The sequence below is a fragment of the Cyprinus carpio genome, chromosome B10, assembly GCF_018340385.1.
Source record: "Cyprinus carpio isolate SPL01 chromosome B10, ASM1834038v1, whole genome shotgun sequence".
Lineage (NCBI taxonomy): Eukaryota > Metazoa > Chordata > Actinopteri > Cypriniformes > Cyprinidae > Cyprinus > Cyprinus carpio.
Window position 1 is genome coordinate 16,566,516 of NC_056606.1, and position 17,651 is coordinate 16,584,166.

The 17,651-nt window shown below is 36.7% G+C and overlaps 1 protein-coding gene across 4 annotated transcripts in view; it reads right to left on the reverse strand.

Moving 5' to 3' along the window:
- Window positions 1-17,350, reverse strand: part of dclk1a (doublecortin-like kinase 1a) — a 44,976-nt gene extending 27,626 nt beyond the window's left edge. For 2 of the 4 annotated variants that reach the window (XM_042732885.1, XM_042732887.1), the window contains exons 1-3: window positions 17,064-17,344; window positions 15,717-16,094; window positions 13,656-13,999 (exon numbers count right to left, since the gene is read on the reverse strand). In XM_042732885.1, the coding sequence (XP_042588819.1) occupies window positions 13,656-13,999; window positions 15,717-16,074 (702 nt within the window). In that variant the 5' untranslated portion in view covers window positions 16,075-16,094; window positions 17,064-17,344. Of the gene's footprint in view, window positions 1-13,655; window positions 14,000-15,716; window positions 16,095-17,051 lie in introns of all 4 variants that reach the window. The other 2 variants (XM_042732886.1, XM_042732888.1) reach the window with 2 other exon arrangements.
- Between the last annotated feature and the right edge of the window lie 301 nt (window positions 17,351-17,651).

Consider the following 17,651-nt stretch of genomic DNA (forward strand, 5'->3'; position numbering starts at 1 on the left):
TCAAAGAGGAGTGGAAAAGGACTGAGGGTTAAGGCAGTGCTGCAAAATAATAGTGGCCACACAAAATATTGACACTTTGGGCCTAATTTGGACATTTTCACTTAGGGGTGTACTCACTTTTGTGGCCAACGGTTTAGACATTAATGGCTGTGTATTGAATTATTTTGAGGGGACAGCAAATTTACACTGTTATACAAGCTGTACACTCATACTTTACATTGTAGAAAAGTGTCATTTCTTCAGTGTTGTCACATGAAAAGATACAATAAAATATTTACAAAAATATGTGGGGTGTACTCACTTCTGTGAGATACTATATCTCTTATGTAAACAGATGCATATGATAAATAATGCAATCATCAGCAACAGACAGCATATAAATGAAAACTGCATAATGTTACAGAGTAAAATGATGAGCCAAGAAGTGGTATATGGCTGTGCAAGCTTTGGAGATGTTGATGGAAGCGATTTACTGGATTTATGCTTTGATAATCGTACTGAATATTCTCCAGATGAAGTTTTTGATAAAAATGTGATTTCCTCACCTTTTTGATCAAAATTATACATTTTTATGAAACCTACCAATATTCAAGTGTTGATAAAAAAAAGAATTCTTTAAGCTAGAATAAAACAGATTTTTTGTTTAAAAGTAAAGGCCTTGATCTTTATTTTGGTGTATTGCATATTCAAATATTCATACAGCAAAATATACTGTAGGCCATCAAATTTTTGTGAAAATCATCAAAATCGCTGGCAGTGGCTGGCAACTTTTTTCAAAAATGCTGGGGGGGAAAGAGTTAAACATCAAAGTGTTTGAGCATGTTCTAAAAATTATTCTGATGTTGCTATTCTGATGCTAAGGAGTTCTGAATAGTTTAAACATGCTGCTAGGCAGTTTTTAATGTGCATCGCTAGGCCGTTGCTGAGGTGTTCTGAATGGGTTAAGCATATCACTAGGCCGTTGCTAGGGTGTTTGGCATGGCTTAAGCATATTTCTAGGCAATTGCTAAGGTGTTCTGAATTAAGCACACCACTTGGAAATTGCTACAGCATTCTTAACAGTTAGTTGCGTCGAAAACAGCAGGAGCTCCGGCCTTAAGGATGAGAATATTTCTGATGTTTCTCATAAAGCGGCGATTAAAAAACATCAGAAAAAACAGTTCTCCATAAGGGCACGGCACAGAAAAGACCACTGGGATGAAGGTGATGCACGACAAAAGCGAGAGAGAATCAGAGAGCAGCAAAGCGTCAAACTCAGACTGAAGGAGATAGCTGTCTCCCAGAGCAAAAAAAAAAAAGTAGCTTTGATATCGCAAAGAAATGTAAAAACAAGTTTGGTTATGCAAGACTGTGATCAGAAGTTCTCTGTCTCTCTTAGTGGAACAGACAAAGTGATCAAGCTGGCACAATAAACTGCAGAGCTGTCCAAATATTAAATGCTTAAAACATGGATTATTTCTGAACACTGGCTTTGATGGAGATGAGACCGATGCATGGCGAAGAGCTGCATAATTATATAAAGTTAAACACTCAGAGAAACATTCAGTTAAGGACAACACATTAAATCTGTTTAGTTACATTTTCCATTTAGGAATTTAGGATACAAAAAACAGTTCCTCATTCAGAGATTTAAAGTAAAAAGGAAATTGCACCATCTTCTATTTTCCCTGAAAGAATAGTGTAAACAATAAATTAGTATTTTTAATGGCCGTTTTGCGATGCTACAATTGCGCCATCTAGAGGAAAAATCTGGGGCAGTGCATGATAGATTTGTATTTTCTCATCTCATGATATGGTCCATTTGTAAAGTAATTAAATCATTAAATGTTTATTATTCACTACGAATTTGTAGGGGTTAGATTCATATCGACATCAGTTTCCTTCCACTGCCATATTAGACCATATTAATAGAATTTATAAAATATTTACCTAAATAATAGAGGGCAATGATTTATGAAACCACTAGGTGACGCTGTTTACATGCACTAAGCCAAAACATAAGGAAAACACGAATGACAATGAACTGGCAATATTTTAACATGAAAATCTAATTGAAATGCCTTGATTGAACTTATGGCAGCAATAAATCATGCATACTTCAATCAGTCTTTCTGTATCTGTTACAAAAAAATTAAAATAATAATATTAATTATAATGTTGTATCACTATTTAAAAAAAAACAATAATAATATTATGATTATAACATCATAATAATTTAACATAAATTAAACAAAGAAGGTTTAAAACAAAAATTATATGGCATAAAATAAATATTTAAGATGTATGTGTAAGTCCAGGTCACTAAGCAAATAAGCAAATTCTAATCATGTGAAGTTAAGGTGTTCTTTGGAACAAAAACTAAAAAGGCTGATCTAATATAATTTGTAACAAATCAGAAAAATGCAATTGCAGACTTTTAGACCCCAGCGTATAAATCAAACTGAATTTTGTGTTTTGCAATACTTCATGCTGCTTCTTTTCAAATGTGAGCACACACATAAATGCATTTTGGCAGGCAAATATTTTGAAGCCTGAAGGACTAAACTCATTGTATTATGTTAAACAAATGAAATCTCTCTTCAAGGCAGTGTTTTGCTGCAGTACAGATGCTCCATCTTGTTCTCACCCACGGCTCTGCTAATTCAGCAAGAAAAGGAAAAAAACTGTGATATGCTATTTTTATCACTCTCAGGAAAGTTTCATAAAGAAACAGAACTCTGTACAAAATGTTTGAAACTACTGGAGGATGTGTACAGAAAGTGAGGCCAGTGGGGTTATATATAGCTGCACTGGTACACTATGCCGTCATCAAAAAAAAGAGGACAACACGAAGGACAAAAAATATATTTCTTTAGCCCTGAACAAGGGTATTGTGAAATCAACATTTCCATTTCATATTATATTATTTTTGAATGAGCATCTCATGGTCTGAATAGATGTGTTTACATCTCTGTAACAAAAACACTTGTATGTGCATAATGACCCAGAACAAATGCAGAGAGCCTCTTAACAGGGTTAAAATTGTGCACCTCTGTTCTCAGGGAGGATGAGAACAGCATTTGTCCTGTTCAGGAGGAAAGTGTTGTGTAAACATCAAGTAAGGTTTCTGACAGATGATGTGAACCAGAGGAACTGATAGCAAACTCTGCATCCCTGTCTCTTTCTTTGTCTTTGTTCTCAGACTCTGTAGTGACCCACTTCACCCAGACTGACTGGTGACTAAAAGAGAGACATGCTGAATAATTACTACTATACTCATACAAAAAAAAAAGAAGAAGAAGAAGAAGAAGAAGAAGTCCTATGTCACCCAACAATACAATGTGTGCATATTTGTACATATCTGCAATATATTTTACTTTTATGTATAACACCATCCACAATTCTTGATAATCTCTACATTTTAAATATAAATATTACTGCATTGACTATTGTCAAATATTTGGAAAGGATTTATTGTTTTATACAATGCCTAAATTGACATTTCTAAAACATTAAATCATTTTATATGCCACCCCAGTTGCATTTGGATCAAAAATATTTTCTTTAAAATAATGTGCACTGATTAGTCCACAACAGTGTTGCTACTGTTAACTAAATCTAAAACTATGAAGCTGGAATTAAATAAAATATAAATATTAAATGAAAAATTAAGAATTAAAAATTTTGCAACTAAATGAAATAAAATAAGTTTAAACTGAAGTACTAAAATTTCTAAAACTAAGACTGGACTAAAAATAAAAAGCTATATAGAAAATTAACAAAATGATTAAAAATTAAAATAAGAACTGAAAATATATGTAAAATGCATTAGATAATAGCTAATTCAGAATACTAATAGATACTATAATAGTATATAAATAATAAAAAAAACAACATTGGTCAAGAATAAGAACAGGAATATGTATTAACAAATAGCAATTTTTAGGTTGTGTTGACCTTGAACACTATTTATTAATCACCTGAGCAGTAAAATATTTATTTGATTTTCAAACTAAAATGCATATATGTTTGTGAGAGACTGAAATATGTAAACGCTTGTGAAATCAGCAGCAGCAAACAGTCATTGGTTGGACAAACAGAAAGCCCCACCCCCAAGCTCATGCCATTGGTTGAGCCAGTGTTGCTGTGTCAGGCTGATCAAACAGAGAAAGGGTTTTTATTTATCAGGGAACCTACAAATAGAAATACTGACAGTTAGATCTGCATATTAAACCAGGAAAAGTAGAAAGTATTAAACATGAAAAATGTAAAAACTGCAGCATTTGACAGACGGTCAGAGTGAGTGGCGCTGTCCTTGGTGCTGAGAGTCTAACACTGCAGCAAGAGAAGAGACATTTCTCCCATTGCCAATGAGAATACTCCCACAAGAAGTGTACACCATGTGTTCACTGACAAGAGACAAGCTATGTTTGCAGTCCTCTCTAATGTAAAGAGACATGACAAGTGCCTCAAAAAGTAAAGCCTTAGACAAAAAACCAAAACAAAGGTTAAAGGGCCTCCTTGCTTTCCCAAAGCACTCATTCACGGTCAAAGTGCAAGTCTTGAGTAACCAGGTTGATACTTAATCCAGTTAGTATTAGGTGATGGGACCCAGAATAGCTGTCCCTGTCAAGAGGGCAGAGACGAATGCATTGGTGAGGTCATGACCCACATCAATGCCAGCTCATGCTTTCACACTCATCCTCGGTTCACCGACGTGCACATGCATACATGTGTAAAACAGCAGGGAGTCTGTAGGGGTAGAAATGTAGAACATCACACCACGAACTCACACACAGCCATCCTACACCCATATGTGAGTGTTCATGTGGGTGTATGTGTGTGTAAATGTGCGTAGATGGAGTGAGGGAAGAAAATAAGGCCCCACAAGATGAGGCGGTATGACAGCATTATGATCGTGGGAGGCTCATGTCTCATGAAAACAGACTGGTCCTTAAACATAAGCAGCCCATCAGACAACAGACTGAATTATAGCCCACCTCCATCTGAGCGTTCCTCAAGCCTCCTCACAAAGTGTTCAAAATAACTGCTGTCTTTAGCTTGTTTTGCATTCGGTTGAGATGAAAACACAACATGAAGTCTGACGTCCTGACATTTCATAATGTCAAATCTGAATCTGCTGACATAGTGGGGTACGTTAAAGTTTGAACAATGTTTTTTAGGTTCAGGAATTTCTTTCTTCTGAGGAACACAAAAGAAGATGTTATAGGCAGGAAGTTGCACTTTTTCCACATAATGAAAATGTTTAGTGACCTTAAATGCGAAAAAAAAAGCAAAATAGCATCATAAAAGCATCATTAAACTTGTCTATATAACGTGTGAACTATATTCCAAGACTGCTGAATTCACATGACAGATTTCATAACAATAATAACAAAATAATATGACACTTTAAAAAAAAAAGTGAAAGTGACGTGACATACAGCCAAGCATGGTGACCCATACTCAGAATTCGTGCTCTGCATTTAACCCATCCAAAGTGCACATACACAGCAGTGAACACACACACACACCGTGAACACACACCCGGAGCAGTGGGCAGCCATTTATGCTGCGGCGCCCAGGGAGCAGTGGGGGGTTCGGTGCCTTGCTCAAGGGCACCTCAGTCATGGTATTGCTGGCCCAAGACTCGAACCCACAACCCTAGGGTTAGGAGTCAAACAAATGTCAAAAAAGACATTTACAATATTAAAATATGTTACAATTCTGTTTCAAATAAATACTGCTTTTTTAAAAATTTTTGAGAAAAAAAAAAAAAAAAAAAATCTAAAAAAAAAATACAAAGCAGTTGTGTGTCTTAAGAAGCTACATTTATGATGCTGTTTTTGAAGAAAAAAAAAGAGCAGCCTAAACATTTTACTTCATTTTACATTTTTCATCTTCACAGAGAAAAAAAAAATCATGTATCTTTGGAATGCCAAGAAAATCATGACAGAATTTTTATTTGTGGATACACTGTCCCTTTAAGATTACCAGGAGTCAAGGGAACCGAGCCCTAATAATGTCACTGTCTGCTATAATGTGGAGCTTCTTCAGATGAATTAGCTGCCATCTTGATCTTCTAAATCAGGCCTGCTAAATGCCGTGCAGACTACAAGAGCGGTTACATAAGATCTCAATTACATAAGACATATTCTATGCCAGAAGTGGGTGGAGATTAGGAATCATTTTATTATAACAGAACTGCAGCGAGCGATAGAAATCACGTCCCTCGAGGAAAGACTGCAGGAAAAGATGTAACTTCAGACGATCAGACTGTACTCTCCATTTCGCTCACTCTCTCTTTGATGATAGTCTCACCAGACACTGCTCTCATTAGAAAGTTCAGTGTGGACGTTATTATTACAGCACACATTAAAAGATAAGGGTATGATGATAATGATGATGATGATGAATTAATTATGTGAGTGTTTCTCAGAGAGATCATTTTCAAAGTCATCTAAGAACATTCAATGCAGCAGCACTTACGCAATATGCAACACTTAAAGAAAATGAGAAGAGAACTACAGAAATAAAGGTAAAAAGATAAACGCAAAACAAAAACTGGAACAAAAAAAAAACTAAAAAAATTAAACAAAACAGTAATCTAGAGCAGTGTTATATTTACAAGTAAAGTAGGGGTGCTTGAGTTAACAAGACAGATATAAATGCCTCTTATTTTCTTGGCTTTCATTTAGTGTGGTTTTGGCAGCAGACACACATTAAAATGATTTGCATGGAAAACTCATTTGCTGTGCACACACACACACAATGCTTTTATGCCCAAACACAAGCTGTCGACACAAAAGTTCACATACAGCAACACACTCCTTCATACACACACACCTGGTAGGAGTGACTCAGCAAAAGCAGCAGACTAACTAAAATCTGATCTCCAGATACCTTCTGTCTGACACGCTACAGCATACTAAGAATAAATGAGGATGGGTGAGCTAAAATACAAAGCAAAAGAACACCTGCACTTTTCAAGGGGAATTCACTGCTGTTTATTTGCAAGTGTTGTCTGTCTTGTTACAGTGCTCGGTTCATGAAATGAATTATGCAAATCAGGCAACACAAACATGTTCATGCAATCTGGGTTGAAAGTAATCTGCTCGACACAATTTTCAATCTTGTGAGTTCTGAGTGCAAGGTTACCAGACAATGCAGCAGACTACCACTGGCGTACTCAACGGAACATGTTTTTTTTTTTTTTTTTGCATTCCACTACTTTGGTTTTCCATTTCTATGTAAACATGGGCTAGACAGACGTGTTGGATAATTTTGCTCATGTTTTTGCAGCATTCTGTGTATGATACGGCATTTTAATACTCAGCACCCTAAGGGGCCATTCACATAGAGTATGTTTAAGAACTAAGATGCAGGGCACTTGAATGAAAAAAGCAAGGTATGAATGTGTTTCTTAATTTTTTTTTAACTTGAGTCACATTTTAAGAACAGCGTGTCATGTACAAGATGCCACAAATTATTATAACACACGTTAAACGATATGGATATGATATTGATGATTGATGATTATTGTTTCTCAAAGAAGACATTTTCAAATTAATCTAAGAATATTTATTGCAGCAACACTTAGGCAATATACAATGCTCAAAGTAAAAGAAAAGAGAATGCAAATTTTTTTTACTAAATGAAAACAAAACAATCATCTAGGGCAAAAAAGTAATCTAGAGTAAAACTAAAGCAAAAAAGTAATCTAGAATAAAACAAAGAAACAAAAAACAAAACCGTCATCTAGAGTAAAACTAAAACAAAACAAAACAGTCATCTAGAATAAAACAATGAAACAAAAAACAAAACCATCATGTAGAGTAAAAGATAACAAAAACAGTCATCCAGAGTAAAACAAAACAGTAAAAAAAGCAAAACAAAACTCATCTAGAGTAAAACAAAAGAAACCAAAAGCAAAACAAAATTAATTCAGAGTAAAACTACAAAGCAAAACAGTCATAAACAAAACAAGAAAACAAAACAGTAATCTAAAGTAAAACAAAGAAACAAAAAACTCATCTAGAGTAAAACTACAACAAAGCAAAACAGTCATCTAGAGTAAAACAAAACAGTCATCTAGAGTAAAACAAAACAGTCACCTAGAGTAAAACAAAATAAGAAACAAGTCACATAGAGAACAAAACAAAATAAAAAGTAATCTACAGTAAAACAGTAATCTACAGTAAAACTACAAATTTTCTAAAATAAACTAAAACTAAAACAAAATAAATAGTCATCTAGAGTAAAACTAAAACAAAAAACTTATTTTGGGTAAAATAAAACAAAAGAAAACAAACAATCATGTATAGTAGTGTTATATTTAGAAGTGGGGTGCTTACATAATCAAGACAGATATAAACACCCCTAATTTAATACAGCACAGCATTACTGCAGCACTTTATCACCATGTACAAAAGTGGCCCAATTTGCCTCCTTATTTTTCACTAAATGCAATATATGAGAACATTACTGAAACCCAGATTAAACTTCAATCTTAGATTCAGCTGCTAATCCAGATTTGTATTTTAATATGGATTTAACTCACCAGGAAACAAAGAAATTCTGCTGACTACAATATCTGGGGAGAGCGTGACCATATGCCAAAGGCAGAATATCTGGCCATTTTATTGGACAGGAGGGGAACGAGAGGTGAATAGAGCTCAAGAGGGGGTAAATGGCCCTCCAGACAATGGAAGGCTGTTAGAGACTGAAAGACATGGCTAATTAAGCAGAGTGTATGTATGCAATGGGGCGGAAAATCAGTTATGTCCATATGACAAACTCCAAGAAGAGCAAACACATGAATGATTGCCGATTACACGCCTGCTATGTCTCTGTCTCGGTCCGAAGCATATGCCAGAGGTCATTAAGAATCAGTAGCAGTATGCAGGACACGTCTGTCTGGTTATTTATATATGTGTGTGTGTCTGTGTGTTAACTATTATAAAGTTGTGTCTTTGTGTAGCTTTGTGTCTTGTGAGCAAAGTGTGTGTCTGTATGTGTAAACAGAGGCTTAACGGATAAGAACAAGAGACCCATGTCCGCGGCCTAAACCACTTATCATACGTCTACCTCTCTCTCAGACTAAACTCCCCACACACTCCGACACACACTACTGCCCACGGTGACGCCACAAAGGCTCAGGCCGTTACTAAGCAACTGGATCACATCGTCATAGAAACTGTTGAAAGGGGGGGTTGATCAGCTTCTTTGGAAGGAGAGATCATGAGAGAGCAAGCATGGATAAAATTAGCTCATGTCCAAAGTCCTATCTTTTGTGAGGAAAGACAACTACAACTGTGATACTCTACATATATGTCAGAAAGTCAGAGACAGACAGAAAGCTCCAAGCCAGGGATATTTGGAGGGTCTGTGCATGGTTGCAGACAATGTTAAATGGGTTTTAAAACAGTTCTGACACGTTTAATTATGAATTTCAGCTGCATGCCCTCTTTGCTCCCATCTGTCAGCAGTGTCCTCCAGCATCACAAGCAAAAAATATAAGCCTGCACTCAGCATTACCGGAAATTTCTAGAGATCACACAGGGACAGGATCCAGGTCAGTGGCCATCTGAGGGGAACTGAATCAGATGTGGCACAGAAAACTTTTCTGACTCTGAAATATCTATATGCGAAGCACCTGAATCAATCAATAAAACTAGTGGTGCTTTTCCATGCAGAACTTGCCACTATGATACTAGGGTACTAGGGTGCACTGGATAGTTGGTAGGGTGTTGATTTGTAGGCCTGAGGAGTCACTATGTGGTTGGTTAAACATCAAGTCAAAAGAGCTGACCCCCAAGTCTCTTTGTATTTCTGATAAGGGAGTTTAAATCTGGCTTGCAGAATTACCAACTTATTGTATCAATAAAAAACTACAAAAGGCCAAAAATAAACGTTTATAATTTTTGTGCACAAAGAAAAAAAAACTACTTTATTCAACAATTCTTCTCCTCCATGTTACTGTCCACCACCATTCATGAGTACCACGATGCACCTACATCATGCAGTGTGTGCATGGAGTCTCTGGTAGACTACATATATCACAAACCCCTACTTTTCACACAAAAATTCTGAATAAAGTAAGTAGATGTATAGCCTGGTAACTCAGTATCAGTACCCCCATCTATATAGAGCTATAGTATGATTTGTTCTTTTCTAATACAGCATCACAATGTTTTTTTTTTATCATAAAACCTTACACAATCCATACTTCACATCCTACAGTAACACTCCAGAAAAAAGCCTCACAATATGTAGGAAGATGGAATAAGGCCTTTATGTACTGTCTCTGACCTCATTATACAGGTTATCAGAAAGGTGCCATAAGACTCACGCAAAAGACCCAAAAACCCAGATCTCTCTTGTGATCATGAGCTTTTTGATTCATTTACATTTCATTTCCACATAGAGACAGTGGCTATATGCCTCTCACATGCATGCTAGCAACAGACATCTATTTTTAAAATCACGTCATGTGCTACAGACATCAGAGCAAGAGGCAGATGTTGGTTCTGTTAAAATGATTCAGTCGCTGAAGACATCAACGCCTGTAGTTGTCTTTGCAAAAACCATATGGGTAGGAGAGTGAAATATAGCATTATTTGCATTAAAAACAACTGTTTAAGTTGCATCAGACATTTGATCTGATATAAATTCAGCCACGCTTGGAGAGAAGGAACACACATCTCTACCAAGCCGTATGATACTCAAGTAACTGGCAGGATCTTTAGCTTAAAGAAACGCATACATTTACGCTTGGCAAAATCACATTCATACTCTCTTGTGAGTAATCAGATTGCAATCCATCTCCTTATAATTAGCTTTTTCACTAACAGACAAACAGGCTGAATTTCACTCTGCTTTCCCTGAAATATGCCATACGGTGTGTGATACTCCATAAACATTTTCTGTTTGGAGCACATTTGACATCAGACTACACCAAGGCAGGTGATTAACTGTATTTTTTTTCTCACTGACTGAAAGCAGAAATCCATATTTTTCTTTCATAAGGCACAGATAGGTTCATTTACATACATTAACGCAGCAGAAATATTCTAAAACTTTTGGTCTATTGAATAATATCCTGGCTCAGCTCTCTTACTGAACTCTCTCTCAGCAGATGAAATTGAATTTACATGGATTTTCTTTTTCTTTTCTTTTTTTTGCAAACTTTGCAAAACCAACATGAGCGTATTGAAAAATGGCCCCAATGACATAATACCAAAAAGAAAATCATTTTAAGTAAAAGATAATGAACTACCTCATGACTAAACAACACAGAACTAAACTAACAATTGCTTTAGAAATTCCATCAATCACCTACACAGTCAGATTTTCTTTTGTAATACATCAAACAAGCATAGCAACAATAATATTGGCATAAGCTGCATCCACACCTGGATCCTGCATTCAAACTGGACAATAAACAGGAAGATGTACTTTTATTGCTTTGATAATTGTGCACCTGAACTTCTCCACCCCCCATTTCATTTCTGTAATGCATTCATCTTTTTTTCCTCTAACCCAGATAGACTCTTTTATTATCTCCTTTTATTTTCTCTCTCTGTCTCTCTTTCCTTGTTTCTGTTGCTTTTGTGCATAATTGTATCAGGACAAAATCGTGTGCTGTAACTGTGCAGGCCGGGCTTGTTCATTAGACAGCTCCCTCAGGCCCAATCGATCCCTGTTCTAAAATTAGCGCTACCCATAATGCTCTTACTTTATCTGGATGGTGACCAGGGCTTTGATGTCGTGCTGTGTAACCTCTGATATCAGACCTACACAGTGGGAGGAAGGCTTTTATGAATCACATTTCATTCAAAATACATATTTGTTGCTCAATTCGGCTACTCTAAAAAGGCAGTCTTATGCATGACTGCACACGATATGAAGTGCTCCGGTTTTCCACATTCAAGGTGATTTAGAGGGCTTTTCAAATAGAAAAGAAGATCTGAGACACTGGCAGAGCCACCAGCACAGAGATCAATGGAGAGAAGTCTGTGCCCAGATTAATTAGAGTTTCATGAGTTTCAGCCAAATGGCATCTACGAAACACATTGAAAGATGAGTATGTACAGTGACATTCAAAAGTCCACATTAAAAATTCTGGGATTCAAAACAGGTTTATAGTTAACTAAAACTGAAACCATAAAATGTTTTTTGTTGTTGTTGTTGTTGTTGTTAAATAAAATAGAATAAACTTTAACCAAACTAAAATAAAATCCCAAAAAAACTTTATTTTATTTTACCTACAGTAGTTGACAAGGCAGCATTTCTCATTTGCATTTAGTTAATCTTTATGTATTCAAATAACTCAAATGAAAAAAAATGCACATGCACATATTTCATAATAATAATAATAATGACAAATTACTGAAACTTACAATAAATTAAACTGGAAACAGAAAAAGAAAAACTAATTCAAAATATTAATAAAAAGAATCAATGTATCTCAATGAAAATACTAAAATAGCCCTGATTCTGAATTAAACCTGGAAATAAACAACTTTTTTAGAAAAAACGATGTAAAATGATTTAGAAATATTTAAGATTCTACACTATTTTTAGGTTACTAAGCAAATTTGCAACATTAGTCATGTGACAAAAGGTTCAATTTCCATCCTGAAGCACATTATGCTCTTTGGATTAGAAGTTCACACAGCTTTACCGCTGCCTTTTTTTACTGCCTTTTTACTTTTTTACTGGATGCACCAAATTAAAATATAAAATAAATGTAAATAAATATGCTTTTTTTCACTAAACTTTTTATCCTAATAATATATTATGCTATGAAAACAGTACATTAAATTGGAAAATTTTAAAAAAGCACTTTCACAAGTGAACTTTTGAACTGCACTTCATCTTACAATGTGAATGATCAAATATTTATTAATGTACGTCAAAGCACATCATGCACGCATGCACCCTTCTGTCATTCTGCATGTGTGGGGTGGCACAGCTGTTTCAGAGAGACACGAAAAGATGGGAGGAATTTAAATGAGAGCAGAAGCCCAAGTTATTTCTGTATGCTCTGAGCCACCAGTTTTCTCATGTTGAGTGTGCGTGGGCAAAGACACAGATTCCCATTCATAAACTAGACTAGATCTGCCATAAATGTTGCTGCAGGTTAGGGGGAGATTTCTGCTTTAGCATTTGAAATAATGAGACTTCATTATTTATAATTCAAGGCTTGTGGGATCAGAGGCTAAAAAACAAAAGCCACATTGTTTGGATGTTGAGCCCCCTACTTCTAGAATATTTCTTGTGGGATTTACAAGAGAAGAACAATTTGAAACACTTTTAGCTCTATGCAGCATTTGAGTGAAATGATAACAATAACATTAGATGATGAATTAATCATTTCTAACATTTCTATTTCATAACCACTCCAGGACTCCAGGATTCCCATTGTGCAATCTCAGTATGCTTTCGGGGTTTCCATGCCAGTTCAAAGGGTGAGCTTACATAACAAAAACTATTATGAAATTCATTAGTTGTCTGAGATAAAAATCACATGAATGAATCAACTTTGCATAACAAAGTTCCGTCATGATACAACACAAAACAGATTCTCCTTTCAGACTTTGAAATGGCAGCAGAGAACTGACTAAATTATGGCAGCAGTATCAAGATTCCTATTCATAAACTGGCAGTCTTACCTGTTTTCCCTCAAGAGTGTAGATCTTCTTGACAATGCCAGAATCGAGCTTTATAGCATCTGTAATGTCAGTGAGAACTTGCTCAAAGGAGTGAGCTGTCTTCTTGTTAAGCAGGATGCGAACTGCCTTCCGTGGCTTCACCCCACTGCGGATGATGGTGACCAGTTTGGGTCTGATGAAGTCTTTGCTCTCTTTGGACTGCGGTCCTGATTTCGAGCTGGCTAGAGACGTGGGGCATTTGCTGGAGCCCAGGGCCCTCACATTCACAGACCAGTTAGGGTTGACATTGTTGGAGTAGTCGAGTTTTTTAAAGGCTTCGGTGGAGCCACACACGTAACTCTCACCTAAAATTACAGAGAGAAAATAGTGACATAATACAATGTGTGAGATTTTACAAATTTTCTATGAAAAGAATAAGTGCATTTTAGGGTAAAAGACCCGAGGCAGTGACTGGTGATTTTCACTGTTGATTGAACTGTCATCTCTGTTAAAATGCATTGATTTAAGGTAAAACCATGCAGACTTAAATGCTCATCATTGAGTGCCCTAATTCTGTAAGTGATGAATTCTGCTGCTCTAATTTTGAAAAGAGAATCCAAAAGCATCCAAACCTCCTTTTTTTAGAGCATCTCATAAAACAATATACTATTAAAATTAAATCATATTCAATAGACTAAAAAGCCCTTCACACAGAATACATTGTTGCATTAATAAATAACAACAACAAAGCGCAAAACAAAGGGCAGCGAAATAGAAAAGTAATTTTCTATGCACCTCCATGGCAATATGAAACTATTTTACATTTAGAATTTGTATTAAGGTGACCAGACGTGCCACTTTCTGGGGACAGGTTTTGCCCAGGATTTTTATATCACCTAAAATAACCAGGTTTTGGTTGCTGGCGCTGCAATGATCGATCATTTTATGACATCAAAGTAACATGAGAGCGATTTGAAAGCACAAGGAGCCGTTTGGTCTGTTCTTACGGTACTTTGATGTCATACAACGATCGATCGACGCAATGCAAACAGGATATTTTAGGCAATTAAAAAATTCTGGACAGAAGTGGTCACCTTAATTTGTATGAATATAGGGTATACAAAATTCACGCATTTGTGCGATTTTGTACAATCTGCTTACAATCGTGATTTCTCATGAGATCGTGTCGTGATACATTTTTAAAAGTTGAAATGCTTTACATTTTATATGATAAAAAACACTGTGTTCTTGCGCAAGATGCTGAAAAAAACAGCAAGATGCAATGCAGCGGCAAAATTATGTAGGCCTATTCCCAGCTAACAATTTTACGTTCTGGGAACGTTCTGGGAACGTTAGTTTTTGGTTCCCAGAACGTTCCCAGAACGTTTCCAGAACGTTCCCTATTGGTTATCCAGGAAAGTTTTCTTAACGTATATAGAACGTTCCCTTAAGGTTAGGGGAACGTTCCGGGAACGTTCCCTTTAGGTTATATAAATATAACCTAAAAATAACCTACAGGGAACGTTCCTAGAACGTTCTTGTTTGGTTCCCAAAAAATAACCAAATGGGAACCATACGGGAACGTTAGGGGAACGTTCTGTGTTTGCTGGGTTATAGCTAGCACGTTCACATAAAAAATAAATAAAAAAAAGCAGTGCGGTGAAACAAAAATGAACTGGCACTTATACAGCTCACAGACTACACGATTTCAGCGCCGATTTTCGCTGTAGCCCGAAGCCAGAGAAATCGGAAGGTCGATACCTAACCCCGCCCCTAAACCCCACAATATTGAGTGTCTCCGCCTACTTGAGACATAAGCTCCGCCCACTCTCAGGTCTCCGGGCTGCAGCGATATGCTTGGAGGCACAAACGGAAGCAAATCAGTGCGTGATCATTTGAGTGACGATCTGTTTAAATAATGAAAGACGCATTCAAGAATGCCCGAGAAATATATAGCAGGTTAAATATCTTGGTCTGTCTGCGATCCAACTCATTTGACTGACATCAGACAACTGTGTAGTGAAAAGAACAACAATCCCAGGGCTACGTGCAGTGTTTGGGCGGCATTAGCCAACTTCTTACCTTCCACCAGCTGATCTATACTGGTGATTTTTTTGAAACCATCTATTGTGTAGATGATTCGCACCCCTTGGGGCAGGTTGACGTTGTCAGAGAGGGTTCGGGTCAGGTCGGCCAGCAAAGCGTCAAAGGTTCTTATCCGGTCCGATGAGATGGCGTACACTATGCCGTTGAAATACTTGTCACCATTGCGGTAAAAGCGCACTTTCTTCGCCTTCTTCTCCTGGCTCAGAGCTTTGAGCGTGCGCGTGCGGTACAGGCTGCAGTGGGCGCTGTGAGTGGGGCTGAGCAGCCCGTTCGCCCGGCCTGCGCTTCGGCTGTTGCGTTGCATTTTGTCCCTCTCGTCAAAGTGTTCTTCCATGTCGTCCAGACAAATTAGGTCTAAAGCGAAAAAATTAAATGTGGAAAGGAGAAGTTACCAAACTAACCTTGTTGGTTTAATCCTTCAACCCTGTGGGTGTCAATTAATGTCTAGTCTGAAAATAACCTTTTAATGACAGCTTACATTTCTTAGAGCTAAAATCCTGCGTCTGTCATCACACTAACGTTTGACATTTGAAAACGTGCTCAAAGGTCTGTTATTTTTTAGCTATTCATTACTATACATTAATACGTTGACGAATAGGTATTTCAGGATCAGTGTCCAATAAGGATGTTAAAAATCTTTGACCGAGTTCAAAACGTGCACAAGTTCTTAGAATGAGATATTGCTTGTTTGAAAAAAATATTTAGTATATAATTTGTACAGCTATTTCAGGTTAAAAACTCTCAAAGTGGTTTAACTGTCGAGTAAAAAGTACGTTTTCAAAAAAAGTTTTAAAACATATTTGAAGGGGTTATTTTTTAATTTGAAACAAATTAATTTTTAGTAACAGCCTACCTAGAAGGTTTTTACGACTTGAACGCAAGCCTTTTCATAAAAAGCTCAATATATATATATCAATAAAATATTTTTAAAACATGTAGGCTAGGCACACAAAAAAGTGACACTGACACAGATAGGCTATTCATATTTTAAAAGAAATTATAAAAGATTATGTCGAATTAGCCTACATTTTCCCCAGTTTGACAGTCGCGCAAACATAGGAAAATTACTTTGATCCTTAAATTGAAAACATGATCAAGTCATTTTTGTTTCAGTTTAATTTCCTTATGTAAATAGGCTAACTTAGATCCGGACAAAAATTAACGTCACGTCGCTGACCGTTTAACAGTGACATAACTGATAAGCTGAGCTATTAAAATGAATTAGAATGAGCAAAACAACATTCGAAGGCAGGTCAAAATATTTCTGAGTTTTCGGTTTGCTTTATTTCTACTTACAGAAAATAAACAGACCTTTCTACTTGCCTAAAGGTGAATATTTAGGGAATATTCAAGGTTTCTTCGTAATGGTCACGATTCAGATGTTGAGTTGTGCTGACAGGAGTCGTGAAGTGAGCCCGGCACCTCCTTTGTTGTCCCGCAGAGGAGGCTGGCTGGCTGGCTGGCTGGTCGGTCGGCAGCTGCTGTTCTCTCTCTCTCTCCGTGTCTTGCAGTGATTTACATTGACCGCTTTCTCATTGAGATTCAGCCCCGCACCACAGACCTGCCACAGCCAGCCAGCCATCCTCCCCCTCCACCTCCACACACACACACACACACACACACACACACACACACACACACACACACACACACACACACACACCCCGCCCCGTTCCTCTCCGGTGAGGCTGCTCTACAAAGTCTCTTTCTCGAAGCTCCCTCACGACTCAGAGCGAACATGTGTTTGTACACATGCTCAAACTCGCTTTCATCAATCAAATAACATTAACTACATCAATTAGTCTTAAATATAATTATGTAGGCCTAGGTGTATTCTTAAATTACATAATTATATAAAATACGTCGTCTTAACCTTGACTCTTCATAGAAGCATGCAATGAAAATCCCAGA